Raw genomic sequence first — 25382 nt, forward strand, 5'->3', positions numbered from 1 at the left:
TATCTCCTAATGCTATCCCCCCTGCCTCCCCCTACCCCACAACAAGCCCCAGTGTATGATGTTCCCCTTCCTGTGTCCATGTATTCTCATTGTTCAATTCCCACCTATGAGTGAGAACATGCGGTGTTTGGTTTTTTTGTCCTTGAGATAGTTTGCTGAGAATGATGGTTTCAAGCTTCATCCATGTCCCTACAAAGGACATGAACTCATCATTTTTCATGGCTGCATAGTATTCCATGGTGTATATGTGCCACATTTTTTTTTTTTTTTTTTTTTTTTTTTTTTTTTGACGGAGTCTTTCTCTGTCCCCCAGGCTGGAGTGCAGTGGTGCGATCTCGGCTCACTGCAAGCTCCACCTCCCGGGTTCACACCATTCTCCTGCCTTAGCCTCCCGAGTAACTGGGACTACAGGCGCCCGCCACCATGCCCGGCTAATTTTTTGTATTTTTAGTAGAGACGGGGTTTCACCGTGTTAGCCAGGATGGTCTCGATCTCCTGACCTCGTGATCCCCCACCTCGGCCTCCCAAAGTGCCGGGATTACAGGCTTGAGCCACCGCGCCCAGCCTATGTGCCACATTTTCTTAATCCAGTCTATCATTGATGGACATTTGGGTTGGTTCCAAGTCTCTGCTATTGTGAATAGTGCCACAATAAACATACGTGTGCATGTGTCTTTATAGAAGCATGTTTTATAATCCTTTGGGTATATACCCAGTAATGGGATGGCTGGATCAAATGGTATTTCTAGTTCTAGATCCCTGAGGAATCACCACACTGACTTCCACAATGGTTGAACTAGTTTAGAGTCCGGCCAACAGTGTAAAAGTGTTCCTATTTCTCCACATCCTCTCCAGCACCTGTTGTTTCCTGAGTATTTAATGATTGCCATTCTAACTGGTGTGAGATGGTATCTCATTGTGGTTTTGATTTGCATTTCTCTGATGGCCAGTGATGATGAGCATTTTTTCATGTGTCTTTTGGCTGCATAAATGTCTTCTTTTGAGAAGTGTCTGTTCATATCCTTCACTCACTTTTTGATGGGGTTGTTTGTTTTTTTCTTGTAAATTTGTTTGAGTTCATTGTGGATTCTGGATATTAGCCCTTTGTCAGATGAGTAGACTGCAAAAATTTTCTCCCATTCTGTAGGTTGCCTGTTCACTCTGATGGTAGTTTCTTTTGCTGTGCAGAAGCTCCTTAGTTTAATTAGATCCTATTTGTCAATTTTGGCTTTTGTTGCCATTGCTTTTGGTGTTTTAGACGTGAAGTCCTTGCCCACGCCTACGTCCTGAATGGTATTGCCTAGGTTTTCTTCTAGGGTTTTTATGGTTTTAGTCTAACATTTAAGTCTTTAATCCATCTTGAATTAATTTTTGTATAAGATGTAAGGAAGGGATCCAATTTCAGCTTTCTACATATGGCTAGCCAGTTTTCCCAGCACCATTTATTAAATAGGGAATCCTTTCCCCGTTTCTTGTTTTTGTCAGGTTTGTGGAAGATCAGATAGTTGTAGATATGTGGCATTATTTCTGAGGGCTCTATTCTGTTCCATTGGTCTATATCTCTGTTTTGGTACCAGTACCATGCTGTTTTGGTTACTGTAGCCTTGTAGTATAGCTTGAAGTCAGGCAGTGTGATGCCTCCAGCTTTGTTGTTTTGGCTTCGGAGTGACTCGGCAATGTGGGCTCTTTTTTGGTTCCATATGAACTTTAAAGTAGTTTTTTTCCAATTCTGTGAAGAAAGTCATTGGTAGGTTGATGGGGATGGTATTGAATCTATAAATTACCTTGGGCAGTATGGCCGTTTTCACGATATTGATTCTTCCTACCCATGAGCATGGAATATTCTTCCATTTGTTTGTATCCTCTTTTATTTCATTGAGCAGTGGATTGTAGTTCTCCTTGAAGAGGTCCTTCACATCCCTTGTAAGTTGGATTCCTAGGTATTTTATTCTCTTTGAAGCAATTGTGAATGGGAGTTCACTCATGATTTGGCTCTGTTTGTCTGTTATTGGCGTATAAGAATGCTTGTGATTTTTGCACATTGATTTTGTATTCTGAGACTTTGCTGAAGTTGCCTATCAGTTTAAGGAGATTTTGGGCTGAGACGATGGGGTTTTCTAGATATACAATCATGTCATCTGCAAACAGGGACAATTTGACTTCCTCTTTTCCTAATTGAATACCCTTTATTTCCTTCTCCTGCCTGATTGCCCTGGCCAGAACTTCCAACACTATGTTGAGTAGGAGTGGTGAGAGAGGGCATCCCTGTCTTGTGCCAGTTTTCAAAGGGAATGCTTCCAGTTTTTGCCCATTCAGTATGATATTGGCTGTGGGTTTGTCATAGATAGCTCTTATTATTTTGAGATACATCCCATCAATACCCAATTTATTGAGAGTTTTTAGCATGAAGCGTTGTTGAATTCTGTCAAAGGCCTTTCTGCATCTATTGAGATAATCGTGGTTTTTGTCGTTGGTTCCGTTTATATGCTGGATTACATTTATTGATTTGTGTATGTTGAACCAGCCTTGCATCCCAGGGATGAAGCCCACTTGATCATGGTGGATAAGCTTTTTGATGCGCTGCTGGATTCGGTTTGCCAGTATTTTATTGAGGATTTTTGCATCGATGTTCATCAGGGATATTGGTCTAAAATTCTCTTCTTTTGTTGTGTCTCTGCCAGGCTTTGGTATCAGGATAATGCTGGCCTCATAAAATGAGTTAGGGAGGATTTCCTCTTTTTCTATTGATTGGGATAGTTTCAGAAGGAATGGTACCAGCTCCTCCTTTTACCTCTGGTAGAATTCGGCTATGAATCCATCTGGTCCTGGACTTTTTTTTGGTTGGTAAGCTATTCATTATTGCCTCAATTTCAGAGCCTGTTATTGGTCTATTCAGAGATTCAACTTCTTCCTGGTTTAGTCTTGGGAGGGTGTATGTGTCGAGGAATTTATCCGTTTCTTCTAGATTTTCTAGTTTATTTGCGTAGAGTTGTTTATAGTATTCTGTGATGGTAGTTTGTATTTCTGTGGGATCGGCGGTCATATCCCCTTTGTCATTCAGTGAAACTTTTTACAAATAAAAACTTTACTCAAAACCCTGTTATATAAAACAGAGCTGATCTGCTAGGGAGCTAGAAGCCCCAACTGCTTACCTAACCCTTCCTTCTCAGAGTTCTCCCAGGGACCTTAAGGCTCAGGAGAACACAGCTGGAAAATCCCTGGACTAGATCCCTTAGGTCCCTTCTAGAATGTAACAATTTCTGAATCTTATATTGATAAATGGAGTGGAATTTCTTAAAAACAATTTTGAGGAGGCAATGCAGTTTTAAATATGTACATATTGTATGCCACGCTGTAAGATATTGCAGATACAGTGAGCAACAGGAAAAGGTAAACACAGCTCTTCCTTTAAGCAGCACACTTAGAAGAGTAAGAGGGGAACAAAAGAGCTATAACTTATATATGATATTATATGCATTATATGTAATATGATATATGTATTATATGTAATATGATATTATATGTATTATATGTAATATAATATATATTGTATGATTTATTGTTATAACACAACTCATACTACATGGAGATTTTCTCCCTAAAAATAATTACAGAGATTAAGAATAGAGAAAGGAAAATGAATGTGTATGTTTTAATTCTGCAAAAAGGTCAGGCACGGTGGCTCAGCCTGTAATCCCAGCAGAAGGATAACTTGAGCTCAGGAGTTCGAGACCAGCCTGTGCAGCATAATGAGACCTTGTATCTACAAAAAATTTTTGAAAATTAGCCAGGCATGGTGGCAAGCACTTGTATTCCCAGGTACTCAGGAGGCTGAGGTGGGAGGATCACTTGATCCCTGGAGGTCAAGGCTACAGTGAGCCACGATCAAACCAGTGTACCCTAGCCTGTGTAACAGAGCGACTGTCTCAAAAATAATAATATTTGTCAAAATAGCATGTCTTTGTATCACTGCCACATTGCTTGTCTGAAGCGAAGCGGACTCACTTTGTTATCAGAAGTGATCTCACCAAAGACCAAGTTGTCCAGTTGCCTTGGAGTGTAGGTCCTGCATTGCCGGTACCCTGGAGCTGTGTACAAAGGCCAGGCTGAGGGGACCTTGTGGTTACCCCCATGGGACTTGTAACTTGTCGAGTGGGAAGGTGGCACCAAGTGAAGGAGGGTGGGCTCCTTGGTTTTGACCTCATGTGGTTCTTCCCAGAATGGATGGTGAGAAAATAATAATTCCGTAGAAAAATTTACATTCTATCTTGTTTACTTTTTGTATGGGAGATAGGTGTACACATGGCACTAAAGTTCAAAAAGAGCTTAAAGAGGCCAGGCACGGTGGCTCACACCTGCAATCCCAGCACTTTGGGAAGCCGAGGCGGGCAGATCACTTGAGGTCAAGAGTTTGAGACTAGCATGGCCAACATGCTGAAACCCCCCGTCTCTACTAAAAATACAAAAATTAGCTGGGCATGGTGGAGTGTGCCTGTAATCCCAGCTACTTGGGAGGCTGAGGCAAGAGAATCACTTGAACCCAGGAGGCAGAGGGTGCAGTGAGCAAGGTTGTGCCATTGCACTCTAGCCTGGGCAACAGAGTGAGACTCCATCTCAAAAAATAAAAACAAAAACAGCGGCTTCCTCTGGGAAGTGGGGCTGGAAGACTTTTACTTTTTCTGTTACACTTTTGTATTATTGCAAGTTTTAAAATCATGCATGTATTTTACAGTAAATCCAGAAGAAATTATGCACTTAATTTTTCTGGGTGAATTGTGTTGTAGAGGTAATAGAGGATTATTAAAATTTCTTTCTTTTTTTTTTTGTTTCCCAGATAGCAGACCCCACGTTAGCTGAAATGGGAAAAAAACTTGAAGGAGGCAATGAAGATGCTGGAGGACAGTCAGAGGTGAGTAGGACAGAGGTGACCCTGTTCAATGAGTTCAGCCTGCTGTGAAGCCAGTGGCTCCAGTTTCCTTCTGTTAAAGGTGCCTCTTGGCTTCACAGTGTCACACACAGCTTCGGCTGACTTCAAAATTGGTATTTGTCCTGGGTAAAAGGTGCCTTGTAGTTAAAGGATTTTGAAATTGAGAGGAAAGACTTATACTATTTAATTCTGTCTATTAAGAGTTTCATTTAATTGATTTGACTCTGTAAATACTTACTATATATTCAGGTTATATAGCGCACCAAGTAAACAAGAAGTGGGTGGAACTTTTTTGTTGCATATTCTTGTCTTTTCCAGAAACTCAAACGATACCTGAAACTGGAGGCAGGGAGATGTGATAAATGTGTTTGAAATCCTGCCTCAGTCACTGGGAGGTTATAGGCAACATGTTCATGTTTGTATGTTCAGGAGTTAGAAATTTGGTATGATGAAACACATAAGCAGCTTTTTCTTTTCTTTAAATCAGAAGAACAGAAGAGGAAAACGGAAAGAAGCTCATATCCGGAGATATTCCAGGCCCACTCCAGGGCAGGTAGGTGGCAATGAGGATCCATACCTTTAGTTAAGGTGTAAATTTTTGTTTGTTTGTTTCTGAGATGGAGTCGTGCTCTGTTGCCCAGGCTGGGGTGCAGTGGTGCGATCTGGGCTCACTGCAACCTCCGCCTCCCGGGTTCAAGCAGTTCTTTCTCGTGCCTCAGCCTCCTGAGTAGCTGGGATTACAGGCATGCACCACCGTATCTGGCTGACTTTTGTATTTTCCGTAGAGACGGGATTTTGCCATGTTGGCCAGGCTGATTTCTAACTCCTGACCTTGACCTCAGGTGATCTGCCCACCTCAGCCTCCCAAAGTGCTGGGATTGCAGGTGTGAGCCTCTGTGCCCGGCCTACATTTTTCTTAAACAGGTGTCTTATCATCATTGATTTATGGTTTTAGTTTTAATGAACACATAGCAAATTTTTAAATAGACTTATGTGCAGTATAACATTAGAAAACTGAAGTGCCGTTGGCTGGCTGGTGATATTGCTGCACCTACTGGCTTCTCTCCCTCTCCCATTTGGAATTTAATAGAGGCTGAGTACAGTGGGTCACACCTGTAATCCCAGCCCTTTGGGAGGCCAAGGAGGGAGGATCACTTGAGCCCAGGAGTTCAAGGTTACAGCGATCTGTGATTGTACCACTACACTCCAGCCTGAGTGATAGAGATGCTCTGTAATTTTGAGACGGAGTCTCGCTCAGACGCCAGGCTGGAGTGCAGTGGCGTGATCTCGGCTCACTGCAACCTCTGCCTCCCAGGTTCTAGTGATTCTCCTGCCTCAGCCTCCCGAGTGGCTGGGATTACAGGTACCCACCAGCACGCCCAGCTAATTTTCATATTTTTAGTAGAGACGGGGTTTCACCATGTTGGCCAGGGCGGTCTCCATCTCCTGACCTCAGGTGATCCGCCTCCCTCAGCCTCCCAAAGTGCTGGGACTACAGGCATGAACCACCGCACCTGGCCAAAATTTTTTTTAAAAACCAACAATTTAATACAGCCTCATGACTCAAAAGTGATACGTGGAGCTAGGCACCATGGTGCACACCTGTAGTCCCAGCTGCTTGGGAGCCTGAGGCAGGAGGATCGCTTGAGTCAAGGAGTTCGAGGCCACCCTGAACAACATGGTGAGACCCTATCAAATAAAAGTGATATACAAATTCATCATTGTAACTGGTGTATCATACTTAGTTCACTCTTGAAATCTGTAATCTATTTGGTAGACTGAGTTTTATTCTAAGAGGTATTTTAATTTGATAAGATTTATTGTTTTTATAATGTAAATGAAAGGAAAATGTCAAATTATTTTTTGGCAGCTGAAGCAAATCTGTCACGTCTTCATGGTTTGAGTAGCAGGAAAAATAGCAAAAAAGTAAGTAGCTGACTAAAATTTTCACAAGACATTAGCAGTTAATCTGGGTGTAGTATCCCAGTCCAGCTTCCCTGAGACAAACTTATTTTTTTTTTCCTATTACAACCAGGAAACTGCACATAAGTAAACAGTACACCTCCCTTAAATATTCTTTGACCTGAATACAAATTGAACCAGGTTGCAAAAGAAAAGTATGGAGGAAGGATCACAGTGTGCCAATAACACGCCGAGATACTAATACTTTAAAACAGTCACTCCTATTCGTAGCATGAATAATGCTGATGTGAAGCTAGGTGTGAAGTGCATTCTCAGCTCAGAACAGGAGGCAGGTCCTATAAAATCTCCTCATTCCAGGTCTACTGATGGAAACCAAAAGTTTTAAGGTTTAGTCTCCTAATTCCACGGACGTTTTCCCAGGAGAGATACTCCCAGCAGCATCTGTAATTCTCAGCCTTAAGCCACTGACTAGGAGGATTCACACTTAGGAGTGCTACCACCCAGCATTCAAGACTAGTAACGTGCCAGGCACAGCTAAGTGCCATACCTTCACTGTCTGAAGCCTCCCAAATCCATAACGTCCGGCTTGGCAAGTTGGAATAGCTTGCTCAAGGTCATGTGGCAGGCAGCCAAGTGTGCCTCAAGGACCCCTGCCTGCTCTAATCTCTACAGTGTCCAAGGCCCAGATCCCCTCTCTTGAAGGGCAGCACCTTGGGGACAATTGGTCTGGGGACATTGTTTTGATGGCGCTTCCTTTTTTGAAAGAGGAAACATCTTTTTAATCTATGCTCATTAACAGAGGAATAGGTTTACGTTATTCCTGTTGCAAGTTGCCTTGCCATTGCTTGCTACTTCAGGCATTCAAACTCTTTTCCAACCTTCCATCTCCTCATGTAATGAGCTTTTCATAGCAACATATGTTGGATAGAACTAAAATGTTTTTACACTCTAAGCAGATCTCAAGGTTCCCAGCTTGGGGAAGAGCTGGTAATAAATGAAGCTTGCATTCTTAAAGGCTGCTAGTCCAAACGGACAAGATCCTTAAGGAGGAAAATTAGATATACCAGTGGCATTGGAGTATTCTGTGACTGTCTAGCATTATAATATACTAAGGATGATTATATATTTTATATTTTATATAATGTATAGTATATAATATACTTATATAAGTACATATTATAAGGACTTTTGGCTCCTATTACATGCTTATTAAATATTCTCTGTCTTGTACTCCAAGATTCAAATGAAATGTGTAGAAATATTGCTAGAGCAAGACTGGTGGATGGGCAAGGTGGCTCAGGCCTGTAATCCCAGCACTTTTGGAGGCTGAGGCAGGAGGATTGCTTGAGCTCAGTGGTTTGAGACCAGCCTGGGCAACATGGCAAAACCCTGTTTCTACCAAAAATAAAAAAACGGCTGGGCATGGTGGCTCACACCTGTAATCCCAGCACTTTGGGAGACTGAGGAGGGTGGATCACTTGAAGCCAGGAGTTGAAGACCAGTCTGGCCAACATGGTGAAACCCCATCTCTACTAAAAATACAAAAATAAGCTGAGCGTGGTGGCTCACACTTGTAATCTCAGCTACTCAGGAGGCTGAGGCAGGAGGATCACTTAAACCCGGGAGGCGGAGGTTGCAGTGAGCCCAGATTATGCCACTTCCCTCCAGCTTGGGTGACAAAGTGAGACTCTGTCTCAAAAAAATAAATAAAAATAAAAAGACTGGTGACATTTATTAAAATGAAACTCATAATTAGGTAGAAGATTTATTTAACCACAAGTAAGTTTATATCAGAATTCAGTTTATAATTCGAGCTTTGTTTTTTAAAAAGCATAAACTATATACCACGTTCTTTCTCTTTTTTTTTTTTTTTTTTTTTTTCCTGAGACGGAGTCTCGCTCTGTCCCCCAGGCTGGAGTGCAGTGGCGCGATCTCGGCTCACTGCAAGCTCCGCCTCCCGGGTTCAGGCCATTCTCCTGCCTCAGCCTCTCCGAGTAGCTGGGACTACAGGTGCCTGCCACCACGCCCGGCTAATTTTTTGTATTTTTAGTAGATACGGGGTTTCACCGTGGTCTCAATCTCCTGACCTCGTGATCCGCCCGCCTCGGCCTCCCAAACACGTTCTTTCTCTTATAGTTGCTTAAGAGAAAAAAAAAAAACTTGAAGCAACGCTAGTTGGATGAGGGAAGTAGCGGGAGAGTGGTGGGGGATGTGTGCTGTTCCCATCAGCCCATCAACTCTGTTTATTCTGCAGTGGACAAGATATGGTGAGCATCCTCCAGTTAGTTCAGAATCTGATGCATGGAGATGAAGATGAGGAGCCCCAGAGCCCCAGGTAATGAACCTGGCAGCTTCTCTTTTCAAGTGTGTGTTCTTGATTTCAGTAGTGATTGCGCTCTGACAAGTTGCTCCAATAAGAAGCTGTATTTCATTGAGTTACATAAGGTATGAAAATAATCCTTTTTATTTTCAGAAAGACATTTATATGTAATATATATTTTGTGAAATGAAGGCATTTATTGAAATTAGATCCCATAGTTTTTATGGTATCATGCCTTAGGCGCTGGCAGAAGGACTGAAGAGTGAGTGTCGTATGTCTTTCTGCTGCTGTGCTTCTGCTTCCTAAGAATTGCTGTACTTGTATTCATTAGGTATTTAGTTAGTTTTCTCCTTAATTATTTTAATGTTTTGAAGCAAGTAAAATTGTTCTCTTGGTTCAAAATTCAGACAGTAAAAAACGATATACAAAGGGAAATTTCCTTCCTACCTCTATCTCCCTACCGTGTTTTCTTCTCTAGAGGCAGACATTACCAGTGTCTTGTGTATTCTTCCAGAGAGATTTTGTATGTATTATACACCAGCAAAACGTCCATGCCCACCCTCTCTAATACATAATTACTATGCACATGCTCTGCGCCTTGCATTTTTTCACTTATGTCTTGGACTTCACTGCATATTAATGCACAGGAAGTTTCTCCTTTGTCAGAGGTGTGTATTTTACTTTGAACAGATGTACCATATTTTATGTTATTGGTCCCCTGTCATGTTGCACTTTTACAAACATTGCTGCAGCAAACAACTTTCGACATGTGTCACTTCTCATAGAAGCAGGTGTCTGGAGGACAAAGTCCTGAAAGTGGAGTTGCTGTCTCAGACAGTGTGTGCTTCCGTAATTTTGATAGATCCTGCCAAATTTCCCTCCACGCAGTTGCGGCATTTAGCAGTCCCACCAGCAATGTATGAGAGTACTTTATTTCCACACTTTCACCTGCAAAGGTGTTATCAGACTGAAGGATCGTTGATAAGTGATATTCTGATGAGAAATCTGATAAGTGAGAAATGGTATTTCAGCATAATTTGAATTTGCGGGTTTTTTTATTATGAACCAAGTGACGTGTCTTTCTGTATGTTTTAAGACCCATTTATATTTCTAGGAACTGTCTGTTGCCCATGATCCTATTAGGTTACTTGTGTTTTTCTTATTATTCACAGTTAACAACTGTAAACTTATTTCTTCTTTTTTACAGTTAGTTCTTTCTAAGGGAAGTTAGTTTTAATTCTGTATAAAACATTTTATATAATCAATTTTAATTATATATAAAATAATACTTAGTCCCCCATGAATTTGCTATATTTTTGCAATAAATAATTCTTATTTGATGCATAGACTTGAGATTTAATTCTTTTTTTTTTTGAGATGGAGTCTTACTCTGTCCCACAGGCTGGAGTGCAGTGGTGCCATTTCGGCTCACTTCAAGCTCCGCCTCCTGGGTTCACTCCATTCTCCTGCCTCAGCCTCCTGAGTAGCTGGGATTACAGGTGCCTGCCACCACGCCCGGCTAATTTTTTGTATTTTTAGTAGAGATGGGGTTTCACCATGTTAGCCAGGATGGTCTCAATCTCCTGACCTCGTGATCCACCCGCCTCGGCCTCCCAAAGTGCTGGAATTAAAGGCATGAGCCACTGCTCCTGGCCAGGATTTAGTTCTTTAAAAAATGCTGGCCGGGCGCGGTGGCTCACGCTTGTAATCCCAGCACTTTGGGAGGCCGAGGCGGGCGGATCACGAGGTCAGGAGATCGAGACCACGGTGAAACCCTGTCTCTACTAAAAATACAAAAAAAAAAATTAGCCGGGCGTGGTGGCGGGCGCCTGTAGTCCCAGCTACTTGGAGAGGCTGAGGCAGGAGAATGGCGTGAACCCGGGAGGCGGAGCTTGCAGTGAGCCGAGATCGCGCCACTGCACTCCAGCCTGGGCGACAGAGCGAGATTCTGTCTCAAAAAAAAAAAAAAAAAAAAAAAAAAAAATGCTTTCAGCTCATTTTACCTTAGCTCTACCCTCCACAATTCTTAAGGCTGGTATTTAATTTTTAAAATACTTTAATAGGAAATTATTTTAAAACAGTTTGTAGGTACTCAGTTTACAAAGGGATATTTACCTCCTGGAACTCAAATGATAAAAATATTTTTCTGGCCAGGTGCGGTGTCTCATGCCTGTAATCCCAGCACTTTGGGAGGCCGAGGCAGGTGGATCACCTGAAGTCAGGAGCTCAAGAGCAGCCTGGCCAACATGGTGAAACCCCATCTCTACTAAAAATATAAAAAATTAGCCGGGCTTGGTGGTGGGCGCCTGTAATTCCAGCTACTCAGGAGGCTGAGACAGGAGAATCATTTGAACCCAGGAGGTGGAGGTTGTAGTGAGCCGAGATCGCACCTCTGCACCCCAGCCTGGGCATCAAGAGGGAGACTCCATCTCAGAAAAAAAAATATATATTTTTTCCTCCATCTCAAAAAGAAAAAATTCTCACCAAACTATCACTACCGTTTATGCATTGATTTGCCTTCTGGCCATTAAGTAGATTTCGAGTCTGACAGATATTTCTGTGGAATTCTGTGTCTCTAAGTTCTATGTCCTTTTTTATGGTTTGACTCTAATACTTTAATTTTGCTTAACAGAAGCCAAAATATTGGAGAACAAGGTCATATGGCTTTGTTGGGACATAGTCTGGGAGCTTATATTTCAACTCTGGACAAAGAGAAGCTGAGAAAACTTAGAACTAGGGTACTTTCAGGTACCACCTTATGGCTATGCAGAATTTTCAGGTAAAGACATGATGAGTTTCCAGTGAAGACTTTTATGAGTCAGGTAGAGACTGAAAGATCTTTTTTCTGGAGCTGTACTACTTGAGTTCAGATTTCCTTCTCCTTGAAAGGGGTGTTTAACCTCTCAATGCCTGTTTCATCATCTGTTAGATGGGGATAGTATTAATACCTATTTCATAGAAGCATTGTGAGGATTAAATGAGCTAATGGACTAATACATGTGAAGGGTGGAGAATAGAAGCACATATGTGTTTGATAGGGTCAGCAGTTATTTATTTGTGGGGTATCTAATTGGCACATGTCAGTAGAAGATAGAGCAATGATCTAGATTCAAATACAGTTGTCTCTTATCCTTGGGTGTCCTTTAGGGATTGGTTCTTGACCTCCCATCCTCACCCTATGGATAAAAAAATTCATGGATGCTCAGATCCCTTATATAAAATAGCACAGTATTTGCATATAACTGAGGCACATCTTCCCATATACTTTAATCTCTTGCTTACATATAATACCTAATACGATGTAAATGCTGTGTAAATAGTTGTTACACTGCACTGTTTAGGGAATAATGACAAGGAAAAAAGTCTGTAGATATTCAGTACAGAGGCAGCTATCTTTTTAAATTTCTGAAGATTTTTTACTGGTGCTTGGTTGAACCCACAGATGCAGAACCCACAGGTCCGGAGGGCCAGCTGTGCTTTGAAAATATTAGCTTGTGTTTCACAATCTGAAGTGAATGGTGCAGAGAGCTTTCTTGTCAAGTCGTGTGTTTCTTCCTGCAGCTCGGCTTGCCCTTCCCCTGCTTGTGCCGTGTACCCTGTAACACTATGTTTGGATCCCAGCATCAGATGGTGAGTTCTACTTTTGGTTTGTAAAATCATGTGGGATTGTGTTTTGAAACTGCCTTTCAAATGAAGTTCTGTTTGCTGGCCTCCAGATAATTAGTAGCTTACTCATGTATTGCTTGGATCCTTGCCTTGTGTAATATATGCTTCTGTTAATATGTGAATGTCCACGAAGGTTGGTTGGTATATAGGTCAGGAGCATCTGGCTTTTAAGGAGTCTTGTAATTACTGTATCACCTGCTTTAAGTAGAAACATGGCAGCTCAATTAAGCACCAGAAATTTCTTCTGAAGCTCCTACTTTTAATGAGTTAGCACTGTTGCCTGGATTGATGAGTGGGCAGATTTTGAAAATGAGGTTCTTCATTGTCATCATGGGATTGAGTTCTGCTTATTTTCAGACATGCAGGTGATAAATCTCTCCTTAATGATTCCAGAAGGAAAAGGAAGGGATGGATTTTAGAGTTTTTTATTTCTTTTTCAAGGTAGTTTTATTTTCTAGTTTAGGTACATCAGTGAGTAATAGTAGAGATACATTCTTGGCTGTTTTAGGGGAGTTGAGAGAACATTTCATTTAAATGTAAATGTTTAAAATCAAAGAAATGTTCCTGCATATTATGTACAGTTTTTACCTTTAATCTTGTTTAACTGATTTTTCTAGGCTTCAAGGAAAACTATTTGATTTTCACATCTATGATGAGAGAAAACAGAAAAATTGTCAAGAGTAAGTATTGATTTGACATTACTTTTGAGAGTTACCTGCTTCTTTTGTAAGTCATAATTTTTCATTTTATAGCTTTTATACTGGGCACCTCATTTTTAAATGGTTTGTTTTGGTTCCAGGATGTTGCCTTCCTGGAGAAACTGATTAAAGATGAGATAGAGCAAGGAAGACTGCCTCTGTTGCTTGTCGCAAATGCAGGTAGGTAGCATGATGCTGAATCTACCATTTTGAATATATAGGAGCGAGGCTACGTCCTCAGTCTATAAAAGATAAAGTCTTAAGAAATGTGTGTGTACCACATGTTTAAGATAGTCTGTATCCACATTGTAGCAAAAACTATGATAGTAAGTTTGGCTCGTTAGATTTTTCTTTAATCGTTGGTTTGTTTTGGAAGTCATTTTATGTGTGTGTATACTTTTTCATTTAGATTGTAAGTACTTCTCTATCTTCTCCTTCATGTACTTCCTTTCTCTGTTCTAAAGTGAATTTTATTTTATTTTTTTGAGACACAGTCTCACTGTGTTGCCCAGGCTGGAGTGCAGTAGCACAATCTCACCTCACTGCAATCTCTGCCTCCCAGGTTCAAGTGTTTCTCCTGCCTCAACCTCCTGAATTGCTGGGATTACAGGTGCATGCCACCACATCTGGCTAATTTCTTGTATTTTTAGTAGAGACAGGGTTTCACTATGTTGGCCAGGCTGGTCTCGAACTCCTGACCTCAGGTGATCCGCCTGCCTCAGCCTCCCAAATTGCTGGGATTACAGGCATGAGCCACTGTGCCTGGCCTGAATTTTTAAATGACACATTTAAGCCAGGTGTGGTGGCACATGCCTACAGTCCCCCTACTCAGGAGACAAGATGTTGGCTTAAGCCCAGAAGTTCAATACCAGCCTGGTAACATAGCAAGACCCCCATCTCAATAAATAAATAAAAATAATTGTACTGACATTGTAAGATTGTTGTAAAAATTAAACAAGAAAATTCATAAAATGTCACACTTAAATATCTACCTTATAGGCGGCAGAGCAACTACCACTTGCTGCTCCATTTATCTCATTCAGCATCATACTTGAAATCTAAGACAGTGCAATAAGGCAAAAAAAAAACTGACACACAGATTAGAAAGGAAGAAGTAAAACTTTATTTGCAGGCATGATTGTATAGATAGAAAACTAAAGAAAAGCTACTGGAACTAATGATCAAATCTAAACCATTTTCTGGATTTTTATATACTAGCAAAGAAGAATTGGAAATTGAATTTTAAATGTCATTTATAATAGGATCAAAAAACATGAAAAATTTATGGATAAATTTAACAAAATATATGCAAGATCCGTACATTGAAAACTAAGAATGTTACTGAGAGAAATTCAAGAAGACCCAAGAACGATACACCATACACATGGGTTGGAAGACTAAGTATTAAGTCAGTTCTTCCCAAACTAATCTATAGATTCAATCAATCCCTCTTAAAATCTCAACAGGCTACAATTTCTTATAGAAATTGATGAGCTAATTCTAAAGTTTATATAGAAATACAAGGGATCTAGGAATAGCCCAAAGAATTTTGAAAAAGAACAAAATTGGAAGACTTATCTTGTCATACTTCAAGACTTCTATAAAGCTGCAAGTAAGACTGTGTGAGATTAACCAAAGAAAATAGAGAATTCAGAAATAGACTCGTGTGAAGTATATGGTCACTTCAGGTTTTTACAGATGCTCAGGTAATTAAAGGGAGAAAGGACAATCTTTTTCCATCAGTGGTCTTAGAGCATGGATATCCATATGGAAAAAAACTGAATCTTAACCCTTATCTTATTCTCTCTGTATATAAATATTAACTATAAATGGTTCATCAACCTAAGCGTAGATCTAAGACAATAAAATGCCTCGAAGAAAATACAGGAGATCTTTGTGACCTTAGGTTGCATTTCTTAGGATATAAAATATGTGAACCATAAATTGTACTTTATCAAAAATTAAAAGCATTAGCTGTTTGAAAGCCCCTATTAAGAAGATGAAAGGCAAGTTACAGACTGGGAGAAATATTTGCAAAACATTTTTTTCTTTTTGTCTTTTTTTATTTTTATTTTTTTGAGATGGCGTTTTGCTCTGCTGCCCAGGCTGGAGTGCAGTGGTGCGACCTTGGCTCACTGCACCCTCCGCCTCCCAGGTTCAAGCAATTCGCCTGCCTCAGCCTCCCAAGTAGCTGGGATTACAGGCACACACCACCATGCCCAGCTAATTTTTGTATTTTTAGTAGAGACGGGATTTCGCCATGTTGGCCAGGCTGGTCTCAAACTCCTGACCTCAGGTGGTCCACCTGCCTTGGCCTCCCAAAGTGATGGGATTACAGGCATGAGCCGCCACACCCAGCCAGCCACTGTCCCAGGCCTGTCTTCTTTTAAAATTTCTTTTTCATTCTTTTCCCCAGAAGCTACCAAACATTTGTTTGACAAAGAACTAGTATCTAAAATATATAAAGAACTGTTACAACTCAATAAGGAGACGAGCAATACAAATTTTTTTTTTTTTTTGAGATGGAGTCTCATTCTGTTGCCTAGACTAGAGTGCAGTGGTGCCATCTTGGCTCACTGCAACCTCCACCTCCTGGGTTCCAGTGATTCTTCTGCCTTAGCCTCCCGAGCAGCTGGGATTACAGGCATGCGCCACCACACCTAGCTAGTTTTTTTGTATTTTTAGTAGAGATGGCATTTCACCGTGTTGGCCAGGCTGGTCTTGAACTCCTGACCTCAGGTGATCTGCCTGCCTTGGCCTCCCAAAGTGCTGGAATTACAGGTGTGAGCCACTGTGCCCGGCCCACAATACAGTTTTTTAAATGAACAACAGATTTGAGCAGATACTTCATCAAAGAAAGTGAAAATGTATAGCACTTGAAAAGGTGTTTAACATTATTAGCCGTTAGTGAAATGCAAATTAAGATCAGTAGTGAGACATTACTACATGTCTGTTAGAATAGAGAAATTACAGGTGGCTCCAACTTGTAATCCCCACACTTGGGAAGGCTGAGACGGCAAGATCAATTGCCCTCAGGTGTTCGAGACCAGCCTGGGCAACATGGCGAAAACCCTAGGAAATCTCTACAAAAAATACTAAACATTAGTCAGGTGTGGTGGTGTGTACCTGTAGTCCCAGCCACTCCAGAGGCTTCGGTGGGAGGTTGGCTTGAGCCCAGGAGAGAGAGGTTGCAGTGAACCAAGATTGTGCTACCATTCCCCAGCCTGGGTGACAGAGTGAGACCCTTTCTTAAAAAAAAAAAAAAAAAAAAAAAAAAAAAAAAAGATTCTTTAAAATACAATGTCAGACCAGGCACAGTGACTCAAGCCTATAATCCCAGTACTTTGGGAGGCCGAGGTGGGCGGATTACTAGGTCAGGAGATCAAGACATCCTGGCTAACACGGTGAAACCCCATTTCCACTAAACATACAAAAAAATAGCTGGGCATGGTGGTGGGTGCCTGTAGTCCCAGCTACTTGGGAGGCTGAGGCAGGAGAATGGCATGAACTCGGGAGGCGGAGGTTGCAGTAGGGTGAGATCGCACCACTGCACTCCAGCCTTGGTGACAGAGTGAGACTCCATCTCTGTACAAAATAAATAAATAAATAAATAAAATTAGGCAGGCGCCTGTAGTCCCAGCTATTTGGGAGGCTGAGGCAGGAGAATGGCATAAACCTGGGAGGCAGAGCTTGCAACGAGCCGAGATTGGGCCACTGCATGTCAGCCTGGGCGACAGAGTGAGACCCTATCTCAAAAAAAAAAAAAAAAAAAAAAGGCTAAAAACTACAGTGACAGAAACAGATCACGATTTTCCAGGGCCAGTGAGGAGTCAGGGAAAGAGTAATTATATTGGGGTTGATGGGATTTGGGGGTTGATGGAAGTATTCTGAATCTTGATTGTGTTGGTGGTTACATGCTCTGTACATTTGTCAAAACTCATTGGACTGTATACTACATGAGTGAGTTTTGTTGCATGTAAATCATACTACAATAGGCCGGGCATGGCAGTTCATGCTTGTAGTCCCAGCACTTTGGGAGGCTGAGGCAGGTAGATCACAAGGTCAGGAGTTCAAGACCAGCCTGACCAATATGGTGAAACCCCATCTCTACTAAAAATACAAAAATTAGCCAGGTGTGGTGGCGTGCACCTCTAGTCCCAGCTACTTGGGAGGCTGAGGCAGGAGAATCGCTTGAACCTGGGAGGCGGAGTTTGCAGTGAGCCAAGATCGCACCACTGCACTCTAGCCTGGGCGACAGAGAGGGACTCTGTCTCAAAAAAAAAAAAAAAAAAAAAAAACATACTACAATAAAACTGCTTATTTAGGCCTGGTGTGGTGGCTCATGCCTGTAATCCCAGCACTTTGAGAGGCCAAGGCGGGAAGATCACCTGAGGTCAGGAGTTCGAGACCAGCCTGGCCAAAATGGCGAAACCCTTTTTCTACTAAAAATACAAAAGTTAGCCGGTTGTGGTGGCAGGCGCCTGTAATCCCAGCTACTTAGGAGGCTGAGGCAGGAGAATAGCTTGAACCCAGGAGGCTGAGACTGCAGTGAGCCGAGCTTGCACCACTGCACTCCAGCCTGGGCAACAGGGCGAGACTCGTCTCAAAAAAAAAAAAAAAAAAAGACAAAATAGAAAAACCACATAAATATTCACTTTATTGCCAACAGGAAAACCATCACTTCCTGCCTTATTGTTTAAAAACACAAATTCACCCATATTCAATCACATGATAAACTGGAGGGGCTGCAGTTTGCATGTAACTGAGTGACTTGCCAGTGTGATTATGTTGCAGGTGTCAGAAGACACATGTCAAGGGTTAGTCACCAGACGTTGCCAAGAAATATGAAAAGAGAATCTGAATGCGGTCCAGGCACTAACACAGCAGTACGCTTTTATTTTGCTGGAAGAGCCTGTGGCACAGCCCATGCATTGATATTCGATCTTGTTTCAGCTAAACTAAATGTGTCTGTTAACGATTTTTTTTTTTTTAATTCGAGGTAGATTTAGGTATGAGGGGAAAAAGTTTTCAGCCCTTTTCCTGGCATAGACCTTACAAAAGAACTACTTTCTTTAGCTGTGTTTGTTGAGGCGGTTCGTGAGGGTTTGAAATCTTATTAGTTGGCTTGCTGCTAACTGGAAATTTAGGACGGCTGGGGGAATGCCTGACTCCACGTTTTAACTAAGCTCTCTCTGAAAAGGGATCTCCCCAGCAAAATCTGTAGTGCAATCAATGACCAAGGGAGCGGCTGAAAGTGCTTAATATGCTTACGCTGGCTTCAGAATGCATGTTCTGTATTACAAAGAACCTGGGTGGAAAAAAAACAAATTCGTCTGTATGTTTTGTTTGTTTGTTTTTTGAGATGGAGTCTCGCTCCATCGCCCAGGCTGGAGTGCAGTGGCACGATCTTGGCTCACTACAAGCTGCGCCTCCCAGGTTCACGCCATTCTCCCGCATCAGCCTCCCTAGTAGCTGGGACTATAGGCGCCTGCCACTACACCCGGCTGATTTTGTTTTCGTATGTTTAGTAGAGACGGGATTTTACCGTGTTAGCCACGGTGGTCTTCGTCTCCTGACCTCGTGATCCACCCACCTGGGCCTCCCAGAGTGCTGGGATTACAGCTGTGAGCCACTGTACCCAGCCCACCTATATGATTTTTATAAAGGGCATATCTAAATCAAAATAATCCAGGAAGTGACAATAAAATAAAAAGGTGGAAAAGTTTATCTTGGGCAAATGCTGACAAAATGAAAGTACCATAGCAATATTAGTGTGGGATAAAATAGACTTCATATTGATGAAAGATGTAATCTCCTAAAAGAAATAACAGTTATACCTGCTGGGCACGGTGGCTCATGCTTATAATCCCAGCACTTTGGAAGGCCAAGGCAGATGGATCACGAGGTCAGGAGTTCGAGACCAGCCTGGCCAACGTAGTGAAACCCCGTCTCTACTAAAAATACAAAAAAGCCGGGCGTGGTGGCGGGCACCTGTAATCCCAGCTACTTGGGAGGCTGAGGCGAGGAGAATTGCTTGAACCTGGGAGGTGGAGGTTGCAGAGTTGAGATCATACCACTGCACTCCAGCCTGGGCGACAGTGTGAGACTCCTCTCAAAAAAAAAAAAAAAAAAAAAAAAAAAAACAGTTATGAATGCTTGCGAACATAACTTTAAAATATATAAAGGAAAGCTAAAGGAAAAGTCTGATATAACACAAGTATATATTGACAAACCACAATCTTGGTGGGAGATTTGAATATATTTCTCATGAGTCAGCAGATCAAGTAGATAGAAAATAAGTATATAAAATATTTCAATGACACAATTAGATACATGTAATAGAGTTTACATACTCTTCAAAGCTTGTAATAAATCAACTCACAAACACTGATTTTAAGTCCTTCCACAAGAAAATAAAATAGGGATATAATAAGTCACTTCCCTCCTAGGGCGATAATGTGTATAAAAGTGCTTAAGGTATAAAGCCTTAGAAAACATTTGTTCCTTTTAATGCCCTGATTTATTTTATCCTAGGAACTGCAGCAGTAGGACACACAGACAAGATTGGGAGATTGAAAGAACTCTGTGAGCAGTATGGCATATGGCTTCATGTGGAGGGGTAAGCTGGGGGTGAGGCTGGTGGCTCCATTTGGTCCTGCACAGAGTCCTCATGAGGACTGGACATCCAGGCTCTCACTTTGGTGACATTTATCGTGACGGGCTCTTTGGGTCACAGATCACAAAATAACCCAAAGTGGCTTGAGCCCAAAGAGATCTTACTCTGGCTCACATAACTACAAAGAGCAGTGTTAGGACTGCCTCAGGCACGACATCAACCAGGATTCAGCGTCTTACTCCCACCTCTGCTCCCTCAGTCACAGGCACTGGGCTTGGTTTCCTCTATCTATGGACAGATCTTCCTGTTACAGTGCAAAGTAGCTGCAGAAACTCCAGCCTTCTTTCCAGCTTCGTGGTCATCTGGAAGTCCTAACAGAAGTCTCATATTGAACCAGCCACTGTGGCCAGGGAGAAGTAATCCTCTGCTAGTTCAGGTTCTTTGCCCTCCTCTGGAGCAGGTAGTGGTGTCTCCTCCCCACAAAGCTCATGTTCTGCTGGAGGAACTGGGGGTGGTGCCCCAGAAGGCTGTTGGAGGGCCATTAAGAGAAGCAGGGGGGACGGACATGGGCAGCCAGAGTAGCCCATATCCACCACATCATACAGGGAGTTTTCTTTTTGATCCCTAAGTAAAGAATGATAACTGGAAAATAAGATCCATGAAAGAGAATAATATTCCCATTATATTAAATGAGTGGGGATAGTTCCTGAGACACATTAAAGTGCATTTTCAGGATTTTCCTTCATTTGTATAAAGCACATCTTCTGTTGCTGTTATAAAAGCCAATAACACATTAAAAATATACTTAAGTGTCAACTTGCAACAGCACAGCCTTGATTTTTTTAAGTAGATAGTGAGTAAGCAACATTAAATAATTAGTTCTTAGACTGGTGTTTTTTCTTCCAGTGTGAATCTGGCAACATTGGCTCTGGGTTATGTCTTCTCATCAGTGCTGGTATGTTGTTGATTTACTGAATATTGGTGTTTTTAAGAAGGAATTTAAAATCACTCAATCCCTCACGGCTCTTCACAGTTTTTATGAATGGAGGAGGGTGTTAGGTTTGTGTATTCTGATAATCTAACAAAGAGTTGTTCTTGTTTTGGTAGGCTGCAACCAAATGTGATAGCATGACGATGACTCCTGGTCCGTGGCTGGGTTTGCCAGCTGTTCCTGCGGTGACACTGTATAAACACGATGACCCTGCCTTAGTAAGTTTCCCCTCACTGGGGAAGGAGTGGGTGTGGCTAATACACATTATTGGCTTTGGGGGCCAAATCCAGAAAAATACAGGAAAATGTGAAAATTACCCATAATTTCACTTCTATTTCATTTTTTTAAAGAGAAACTTGCAAGGTGAGACTTTTTTAAATGACATTTTATGATTGCATAATATTCTGTCAAAATTTAATTATTCTCCGTTTATGAACTTACAGGATGTTTTCAGATTTTTGTTACTGAAATAATGAAGCAGTGAACGTCTTTCTGTGTTTCTAATTATTTCCTTAGAATAGGTTCCCAGATGTGGAATGACTGAGTGGGGGACTTTTAAGCCTCCTGATCCACATTGTCCGATAGGTTGTAACTGTTTTTTTTTTTTTTTTGATATGGAGTCTCGCTCTGTCACCCAGGCTGAGTGCAGTGGTGAGGTGATCTTGGCTCACTGCAACCTCCACCTCCTGGGTTCAACTGATTCTCTTGCCTCAGCCTCCCAAGTAGCTGAGATTACAGGTATGCACCACCACGCCCGGCTTATTTTGTATTTTTAGTAGAGATAGGATTTCGCCATGTTGGTCAGGCTGGTCTTGAACTCCCGATCTCAGGTGATCTGCCTGCCTCGGCCTCCCAAAGTGCTGGGATTACAGGCATGAGCCATCGCACCTGGCCACATTTTTTTTTTTAATCGTAGTTGTGGGCCAGGCGTGGTGGCTCATGCCTGTAATCCCAGCACTTTGGAAGGCCGAGGCAGGCATATCGCTTGAGCCTAGGAGTTTGAGACCAGCCTGGGCAACATGGTGAAACCCCATCTCTATAAAAAAAACAACAACAAAGAATTAGCTAGGCATGGTGGTGTGAGCCTGTAGTCCCAGCTACTCATGAGGCTAACATGGGAGGGCTGATTGAGCCCTGGAGATCAAGGCTGCAGTGAGCTATGATCACACCACTGCACTCCAGCCTGGGCGACAGAATGAAAACGAAACCTGTCACACACACACACACACACACACAAAATAGTGTGGTTCTTGATAATATAGGTCAGCGTGCAAAATAAGGTTTAAGTGATTTCTCCTAAAAAACTGCTGTCTTGCTCAGCTAATAATGGCCAGGTGTTTGAGGATGCTCAGAGCTACCTTCGAAGTGGGGAGTCTCCTAGGTTCTGGGATGTGACCCATCTGGGTTGTCCACTGGCTTTTCCTGGCTTTGCCACTCCTGAGCTGTGAACCCTTGGACAAACTGAGGTCTCTGAGTGAAGTTACCGAGAATACTTAGCTCACAGAGTTGTTGGAAGATCACATGGATAATGCAAGCCTAGTGACTAGTATGGCATCTAGCCCACACTAAGTGGGTAGCAAATGGTAGCTGGTTAGTTGTATTATGAGATTGCAATGGCTTTGATTAATAAACCTCTTTTGGCTTTTTTAGACTTTAGTTGCTGGTCTTACATCAAATAAGCCCACAGACAAACTCCGTGCCCTGCCTCTGTGGTTGTCTTTACAATACTTGGGACTTGATGGGATTGTGGAGAGGATCAAGCATGCCTGTGAACTGGTGAGTAGAAGCCTGACATTTAAATGAAAGACTCCTTGGCCACAGCACAGACAGAAAAACATCTCATTTCTGTACCTTCCATCCAGAGTGTTGTTGTCTGGATTGACTGTCTCGTGAGCCAGTGACTAATCGCCCTGCATGTAAATATTTCTTGTTCAAAGTTCTGGGAGAAAGTGCTGGGTTGTCTGTCCCAGCATTTGTGTGCAGATGAAATCAGATGAAAAGGAACACCATTGTCAGCATGGGATCAGAAAAGAAGTCACAGATGACTTCCAAGGAGTGGAGAAGGGTGCAAAAGGTGGAGGGGTGGGGAGCGAGTGTTCCCCTTGATTGACTGACTACGATGAGGGAATAGGAAGGTTACAGGGTGGTTATGGAGGGCATGGATATTTTAAAAACCAGCTGGCTTGGGTTTCCAAATTGCAGGGCTCTTGGGGACAATTCTAATTCTCTCTCTATTTTAGGTGTGTTCTAATTGTGAAAAATACATAATTATGCTATATTTCAGTGTTTTAGAGCATTCAGGATTCTATAACAAAATACCTTAGAGTGGGTAATTTATAAACAACAGACATTTATTGCTTACAGTTCTGGACGTGAGAAGTCAGATCAAGGTGCCAGGAGATTCCGTGTCTGGTGAGGGCCCGTTCCTCATAGATAGTGCCTTGCATGTGGCCTCACATGGCAGAAGGGGTGAACACACTCCCTTGAGCCTCTTTCAGAAGGTCACTAATCCTGTTCGTGAGGGTTCCATCCTCATGCCCTAATCACCTCCCAAAGGCCTCAACTCATTTGGGATTAGGTTTCAACATAGGAATTTTGTGGGGACATAAATATTCAGATCATAGCATTTAGAAAGCAAAAAAACAGGCTGGGCACAGTGGCTCACGCCTGTAATTCCAGCACTTTGCGGGGCTGAAACGGGTGGATCATGAGGTCGTGAGGTCGAGACCATCCTGGCTAACACGGTGAAACCCCATCTCTACTAAAAAAAAAAAAAAAAAAAAAAAAATTAGCCGGGCATGGTGGCGGGCGCCTGTAGTCCCAGCTGCTCAGTAGGCTGAGGCCGGAGAATGGTGTGAACCCAGGAGGCGGAGCTTGCAGTGAGCCGAGATCGCACCACTGCACTCCAGCCTGGGTGACACAGCAAGGCTCTGTCTCAAAAAAAAAAAAAAAAAAGCCAAAAAACAAGGTCATATTTACTCAGGGTTAGAGCTGAGCCCTACCTAAGCTCAGAAGTGCGTCACCTTCATTTTCTTACCTGTGAAATATAAATTATATGACAAGGATTGCCAGGATGGCTCGAGGAACGGATACAGGTAGAGCTCTTGGCAGTAGTGTCTGTTCATACAGTAAGTTATGCACGTGGGTTGAAATCTTTGTTTTAAATATATTCTTGGGGAGTTGGCACTTCCTCAAGTATCATTTCTATATTTAAGAAACATAGGTGGCCGGGTGCGGTGGCTCACGCCTGTAATCACAGCACTTTGGGAGGCCGAGGCTGGCAGATCACCTGAGGTGGGGATTTCCAGACCAGCCTGACCAACATGGAGAAACCCTGTCTCTACTAAAAATTACAAAATTAGCCGGGAGTGGTGGCTCATGCCTGTAATCCCAGCACTTTGGGAGGCCGAGGCTGGTGGATTACCTGAGGTTGGGAGTTCAAGACCAGCCTGACCAACATGGTGAAACACCGTCTCTACTAAAAATTCAAAAGAATTAGCCGGGCATAGTGGTGGGCGCCTGTAATCCCAGCTACTCAGAAGGCTGATGTACGAGAATCGCTTGAACCCGGGAGGCAGAGGTTGCAGTGAGCCAAAATCATGCCATTGCACTCCAGCCTGGGTGACAGATTGAGACTCCGTCTCAAAAAAGCAAAAAGCAAAAAACAGAAACAAACAACAACAACAAAAACCAAACTGTTTATCTAAACAATTTTGGTATCGGCTGTTTTAACATGAAAATTTAGCATAGTATTTTTTTGGTATTCAATTAATTTTTTGTTCCCCTTGGATTAACAGCTTTCTTTCTTTGTCTCTCTCTTTCTCTCCTTCCTTCCTTCCTTCCTGCCTTCCCTCCCTCCCTCCCTCCCTCCCTCCCTCCCTTCCTCCCTTCCTTCCTTCCTTCCTTCCTCACCCAGGCTGAAGTGCAATGGCACAATCATGGCTCACTGCAATCTCCGCCTCCCGAGTTCAACCGATTCTCCTGCCTCAGGCTCCCAAGTAGCTGGGATTAGAGGTGCCTGCAACCATGCCCAGCTAATTTTGTATTTTTTTTAGTTGAGACAGGATTTCACCATGTTGGTCAATTACAATTCGCCTGTCTTCATGAATCGGCTCTGTCTAGGCAGTGGGCAAGGTGAATCCCTTGAGCAGTTACAGTAGTGCCAACATGTCAAGTTTCTGGGCTCTCTTTCCCTGATCGGCCCTGGGGACCCTGTTCGACTGCCAACAAACACATTGTCA

The 25382-nt window shown here is 42.4% G+C and overlaps 1 protein-coding gene across 1 annotated transcript in view; it reads left to right on the forward strand.

Annotated features, from left to right (window-relative positions):
* Positions 1 to 25382, forward strand: part of LOC100603765 (putative pyridoxal-dependent decarboxylase domain-containing protein 2) — a gene marked incomplete at its 3' end in the record, with an annotated part of 47408 nt that overhangs the window by 11994 nt on the left and 10032 nt on the right. Inside the window, 11 exon segments of the mRNA XM_030808615.1 lie at positions 4835 to 4864; positions 4866 to 4909; positions 5415 to 5480; positions 9105 to 9185; positions 11803 to 11949; positions 12683 to 12800; positions 13636 to 13714; positions 20069 to 20153; positions 21057 to 21105; positions 21258 to 21359; positions 22792 to 22917. Of these exon segments, the coding sequence (XP_030664475.1) occupies positions 4835 to 4864; positions 4866 to 4909; positions 5415 to 5480; positions 9105 to 9185; positions 11803 to 11949; positions 12683 to 12800; positions 13636 to 13714; positions 20069 to 20153; positions 21057 to 21105; positions 21258 to 21359; positions 22792 to 22917 (927 nt within the window).

This window comes from Nomascus leucogenys, unplaced genomic scaffold, assembly GCF_006542625.1.
Source record: "Nomascus leucogenys isolate Asia unplaced genomic scaffold, Asia_NLE_v1 000025F_20173291_qpdss1sc, whole genome shotgun sequence".
NCBI lineage: Eukaryota > Metazoa > Chordata > Mammalia > Primates > Hylobatidae > Nomascus > Nomascus leucogenys.